At 47.1% G+C, this 6,452-nt stretch overlaps 1 protein-coding gene across 1 annotated transcript; it reads right to left on the bottom strand.

Moving 5' to 3' along the window:
• Nucleotides 1–364: 364 nt before the first annotated feature.
• Nucleotides 365–4,218, bottom strand: LOC132004436 (keratin, type I cuticular Ha8-like). The gene is made up of 7 exons (XM_059380865.1): nucleotides 3,727–4,218; nucleotides 3,457–3,539; nucleotides 2,508–2,664; nucleotides 1,974–2,135; nucleotides 1,762–1,887; nucleotides 1,064–1,284; nucleotides 365–497 (listed from the first exon to the last, which is right to left on the bottom strand). The coding sequence occupies exons 1-7, from the start codon at nucleotides 4,216–4,218 to the stop codon at nucleotides 365–367; spliced, it is 1,374 nt and encodes a 457-aa protein (XP_059236848.1).
• Between the last annotated feature and the right edge of the window lie 2,234 nt (nucleotides 4,219–6,452).

Below are 6,452 nucleotides of genomic sequence, written 5' to 3'. Positions count from 1 at the left end.
AAAGTTTTCAAACTAAAATTGGTATTTGAAATGCAAATGAAATCTCGGGTCCCACCCTATCCTCTCCTCCAAGATACTTCCTCAATCTGATCCTATACCAGAGTCTCTCCAATGTAGATATCCCCAAGCCACCACTGGTGGCTGGGATCCAGCCACTAAGGTCATGGAACTGATCTGGGAAAATTCAGAGCTAAAAAGGAAGACTCTCAACTAAGATTCTACTTCTCCGGATATCTTGTGGCCTTTGAAAGGCCTCTGCATAGAGAAAGTCAGCAATAGTTAGAAACCATACTGCCTGGATGTATAATAAACATTTCTCCTTGGCATCCCCTCACTTTAATCGCCCCTGCTGGTGCATGGGCATTCAGAACCGGCTCCCAGTGCTGGTTCCACAGGCTGGCCCAGGCACACAAGTGTTGCAGGGTGTGCAGCTTGGACGAGGTGCGCAGGGGGTAGTCACACAGGAGGCAGAGGTGGAGCATGGATTGCAAGGGAGTCTGTGGAAAGATAGAAAAGGTGAACAAAGTTAGGGATGGGAAATGAGTGATATGTGATGGAGAACAAAGAAGAAGTCCCCACTCCAAAACTACAGGACAGGGACCCAACAGAAGCCCTGGCCATTGACCCCTACTGTGCATCCCTAGGACTAGACTGAGTAATCTTAAAATGCCTTCCAGAATGAGGTTTTCTATATGAGAATCAGGTTCTATCCTACAGGATAGAAAATACAAAGAAGGGTTGACAAGAGAGCAAAAGCAAGTCTTGCTGGAGACTATACTCAAATCCCCTGCTGGAAGTGTAGCCACATGTCTACATATCTGCTCTCCCCAGTCAGTGGCTAAGCCAAGCAGCCCCAAGGAAGACCTGGCAACGGACAGTGGACAGTCACTCCCTTCACATTCTCTCAACAATGCATAGTATAAGAAGAGGACAGAGCAATGGGTCACTCAGCAGAAGCATAGACTGCCTTCTTCTTTGTAGACAACACTGCCTGAGAATACTACCCTGAGAATCTCATTAGAATTGAACAAATGATTTGTCCAAGTGCCTAGATCACACATACTTGCAATCCTCGCTCTCCAGAAGTTTCCGATACGTGGCAATCTCGCACTCCAGCCGGGCCTTGACGTCCAGCAGCACCTGGTACTCCTGATTCTGCCGTTCCAGGTCACCCCGGATCTCAGACAGCTGCTCCTCCACGTTACTGATCAGCACCTGCATCTGGGCCAGCTCGGTGCCAAAGCGGGCGTCAGCTTCACACAGGGAGTTCTGCAGACAGTCTTTCTGTAATGGGAAATAATGGGGTTAGAGACCAAGATGTCCCAAAATTCAGCAGTGAAAATCATGGCCAGTCTCACCATGGGGCACATTCCAAGAGGTGACAGGACATTCCCACAACTCTAGAGGAATCACCGCCAACGTCACCATGACTTTTCACAAAAAAATCTAGCTTGAGGAGCAGTGTCCTGGTCATCCCTGGATTCCCATTACCTGACAAGTTGAAACCCAGTGAAATCTTGTGGAATGAATGAGTGCCTGAACCTCCACATGTTATTCTAAAGAAAGTGGAGTTGACTTGTAAAAGGAACCGCTTTTCAGGATCAAACTAACCTTGACAGCAAGACACCTTCCCCAAGGACAGAAGGACCCAGTCCCTGAGTTCTGCCTGTCAGTGGAACTGATGAGTGGGACTCCTGAAAGATGCCACTAGCAGGCCATGGTCTGTGGCACTAGCAGCGTGGTGTGGGTGTAGGACCTTACCAGGCTGTGCTGGGCCTGAAGCTCCACCTCTAGGGCATTCACTGTGCGTCTCAGCTCCAGGATCTCTGACTGGCAGCACCGCAGCTCCTCGGAGCACGACATGTCCTGCTTGCTGATGCTTTCAGACTGAAGCACAAGGCCACAGAGACATGATCAGCAACCTTCCCACGGGAAAGCCAAGGTCCCTCCCTGCTCCAAGGCAGTGTCCTCACCTGATCTTGGAACCACTCTTCCAGATCATTGTGGTTGGTCTGCACCATGGCCTCATAGTGGCACCGCATCTCCTGAAGCACCCTGCTCATGTCCACGGTGGGCTCCACGTCCAGCTTAATCTGGAGCTTGTCCCCAAGCTGGCTCCTCAGAATGCTCACTTCCTGCAGGAACAGAAGCAACCACATCCTGAGTGAGGAAAGGGCTTTGGACAGAGCAGATGGCACCTGAACCTCTCCTCCAGACTAATAGCTTGAGGGGTGCCCCCACTCGTGTGCTGATATGAAAGGTCTTGCCCACGGTCCACTGGGAAGAGCCCATTTGGACGCCTTCCTAAACTGACAAGGCAAACCTTTACAGACAAGAAACTCTCTTTCCACCACCTCCCACACAGTCAGCCTGACTCCCAGACCCAGATGAACTCTTCATCCCGATGCCAACTGAGCCTAGGTTCGAATCCTAGAGCCCCAAGGTGAGCAGTACTCTCCTTCCTGTCCAGGGCCCTCCCCCAAGGGTCTGCAGTCCTGGGCCCAGACCTGTTCGTGGTTCTTCTTGAGGCAGAGCAGCTCTTCCTTCAGGGACTCCTGCTGGGCCTCCAGGTCAGCCTTGGCCAGGCTCAGGTCATCCATGAGCTTGTGCATCCCACACATGTCTGCCTCCACCATTTGGCGTAGGGAGAGCTCACTCTCATGCCTTCCAGCACAGGAAATGTAAGGTCAGCAGGACGCCAAGGACATCCCCTCTCAGCTGCCCCTCGTTCCCATTTCCTTCACCAACCAGAATTCTCATTTGCTCACTGTGCTCATTTCTAGCCTCAGAGATGAATGAAACTCCACCCCTCTACTCATTCTGCTCATGGTCTAGCAAAGCACTCCTAGTGGGTATCATTTTGCCATCGGGCACTGAGGCAACTTTGATTCCAAAAGATTACCTGGCTTCCCTATGACAATGTATCTTAGGATCCAAGACCGGACTCACACCAGCTACTATCACTTCACCAGAATAAGCAACAACCAGGTGCCAAGTCAGCACTTTGCTCCCTTATTCCTTGTATTGGACTACTTCTCTATCTCTGATCTTTGTTTAGTAGAAATATCTGGTATTTGAGGCCCCATAGGTAAATCTGGACCCTGGCCCATCTGTAAGTTGATCCTCTAATTACATATGAAATTCAGTGACTGTCCTTGCTCAGTTTATTCTGGAAGTCACCTTATTCTGCCCCCAGTTAGTGAGCTCAGGAAGCCTTGTCTTCCATTTTAGGAAAATAAATGAAGAAAGGCTAACTCTAGGCTATACTATACATGCTAAACTTGGTGGTATTTTTTTCTCATCCACCTTCTATTAGTTTTGTTTGTAATTAAATTTTTTGTTTGGTGAATTTAGAAAGGACGACATAAGACAATAATTCTGTTAATCAAGTGTTCGGCCATTGGGAGTTAGGGTGGAGGAAGGAGTCACTCTGAGCCCTCTTCTGGCCCTACTTACTTGATTCTGAAGTCATCAGCTGCCAGCTTGGCATTGTCAACTTGGATAATCAGCCTGGTATTCTCGGCCTTGCTGCACAGGATCTGAGGAAAAGCAGGAAGACAGTTCGCACACAAAACGTCATACTCTGGGCTCCAGCTCAGGTAGCTTCTACACTCATATGCGAGAGAATCCAAGAACCCAAAGCTCCTTGAGCCTTCAGGAAATTTTTGCCTCCCAAGCCCTTACCTTCCTCAGACCCAGCACACCCCAGGCTACTCTAAACCTCACCTTCTGCTGGAGCTCCTCAATAGTCTGGAAATAGGACTGGTAGTCTGGACACATGGTAGACTCATGGCATTTGCTCGACTCTCGGATCTTGGTCTCCAGCTCCTCATTGTCCCGCTCCAGCTGGCGTACCTTCTCCAAGTAGTTGGCCAGACGGTCATTCAAGAACTGCATGGTTACCTTCTCGTGGCCATTCGGGGCGCCTTCCGCATAGTTCTCACAGACTCCAATGTTGCCAGGAATGTTGCAGGTCCCTGGCAAGGGGCAAGCGGTGCAGCAACTGAAGGGCATGCACAGGCTGGGTTTTCCCAGAGGGGTCGCCCCCACACGTGGTCGGTTGGCATGTGCCACGGTGGCTGACAGGCACAGGGAGGCAGCCCTGGCCTCTGCCCCAGGCTGGGTCACAAGGTCCATGGAGGGGCCATAGACACTTGTTGGGGCAGGCAACCTGGTGCTGCCCGGACACTGGGATGAGCTGATGTAGCAGGAAGTCATGGTGTTAGGCTGAGGTTGCACAGAAGGTTGAGAGCAGCTGGAAAGGCCAAGCCACTGAGTCTGACAACCTCCTTCCCTCCTGGGCCTTTTATACCCCCATCCCAGGTGGGTGTTGGCTCCATGCTTTGACCTCAGTGCCTTGATTCTCTCCCTATTGTTATAACATCAGCCTGTTACTCAGCTGTTGAGTTTACCATTAAGAGTTCACCGCCTCATTAAAGGAATGTTGATGAATTTGAGGTGCCTCCTGGCTCTTTGATATCAGCTTGTCTGTTGATGGAAAGTCAGAAGCTTTTCATCGTTTTTCAAAGAACAAAATCCTTTTGGCCATCAGAGGTTTATTCCTTGACTAGAGTTCACACTGAAGGCATGATTGCTCCTTTTGGTCACAGGAGTGACAAAAGAGATAAATCCCTATGACCACAGTGGTGCTCACCTGGGCTAAGAGTAACCCAGCCTTCCCTATCCAGGGAAGAAACTGCTTCTTTGCTGGGTTTCGATTACCAAAAATTTCACATTACTTCTTTCTTCAGTTGTGTGTCTTTGAAAATTAGTTTGAGGAACAATAAAACTTTAACAAGTCCATTCATTGTACATGCATCTCCTGGCACATTCTATGTGACAGGCACTATGCCAAACACCTGCCATACAGTTATTTAAGCCTGGATTATTTCCTGTCCATCAGGATGCAACTCAAACTTGGGTAGCCATTGATGTTTTCAATAGGTTGTTCTGAGAAGCTCATCAGTTTGAGGATGACCCTGAACTTTGCCTGATCTGGACCAGGAGAGATGAGTTCAATAAGCCAGAAACAAATTAAAATGAACAATAATCTTTTTTTAATCCCAAATAAGAACCTGGTCATGGAACTCAATGGGGCACTGAGTTATTGGAGTTATCGATTATGGGGGTGGTTTTCCTGCCTTACTTCCTTGATTCTGAAGTTCTTCATTGAGCACTTACCATATGTGTTGGGGGATTTATCAAAAATATTGTTTAATCCTTCCTACCATTCTATAAAGTGGATATTCTTATCTTAATTTTACAAAAGAAATAAATAAGGCATTAAAGTCCAGAGATGTGAAGTCATTTTTCCTAATCTCTACCCCCACTATGAAGTGGCAAAGCCTGTTCTCAGTTTCTTTTGACTCCTGTGTGCATTCTTTTTCTCTTCACCTTGACCACCACCACATCCCTCATCCCACCCCGCAAAAGGAGAACAACTGTGTCATTGCCAGAACTAAGAAAGATTATAAGGTCTAGAAACTGGGTTAGAAGTTAAAATTAAAAGACAAAATAAGAATCTGACATTCTATGTGATTCTTTGCATCTCAGAAAATACAAATGTTGGAGTACCAAAGCAGTAGGGCAGGGTTTCTTCAAGGGCCATGCAGAAAGATGCCCAGGAGAAAGTTTCATCTCTATTATTGTACTACATCCCACACCCCACTAGCTCTTGGTACTGGGGGAACAAGGCAACTGATTGCTAAGGTCCAAAAACTTTTCTCTCAAAATTTGTGGCAGGAGATAGATGGTCCCCTAGGACTGAGAAAGACCTAATTTGGAATAAGACCCCCTCAAAGTGGTTATAAATATATCTTTGTGAAAATGAATATTTTCCAGTCCTCTGGGCATTGAGCAAAACCTGAACAAATATCTCTATAAGGGTGAGATATGTATCTGGGAAACCTAAGCTTTTGGAGTTCTAGCAAGAAGAAATACAGAATTTGAGACTTCTTTCCAGATTGGGTTTCCCAGGAAAGGTAACTGGTGGTCAGCTCTGTCCTAAGGGTTACTCAGAGCTCATCAATGAATAACTCTTTATAGACATGATAATTAGAAGACATCACCAGGTGAGGCAGTCTCACCCTTCAGAGGCCTCTGGGTGCAATCTGCATAGGTTACATCTTCAAACATCCCTTTGTTACTCTCCTCTGCTTCATCACATAGCAACAAGCTTCTCTATAAACCAAAGAACTAAACTTATAAAGTCTTTTTTTTTCTTTTTCTTTCTTTTTTTTTTTTTTTTTTTTTTTTACTCACTAAATAGAATCTATCTTTTGGCCTTATTCTCTGGCAGGATGCATTCCATTAACTAAAACTCATTATTTCTTCCATCTCAAGATACACAACACTTGTTACTTCATTAATGTCACTGCTGCAGGTGTCTACATCCGGGTGACGCTCCTCTCTACTGAGGCTTCCTCATGATCCTGGCGTGCGCTTCTACTGAG

Source organism: Mustela nigripes, chromosome 16 (assembly GCF_022355385.1).
Source record: "Mustela nigripes isolate SB6536 chromosome 16, MUSNIG.SB6536, whole genome shotgun sequence".
Taxonomy (NCBI): Eukaryota; Metazoa; Chordata; class Mammalia; order Carnivora; family Mustelidae; genus Mustela; species Mustela nigripes.
Note: the sequence above shows the minus strand (reverse complement) of the source record. Positions and strands in the feature narration are given on the sequence as shown.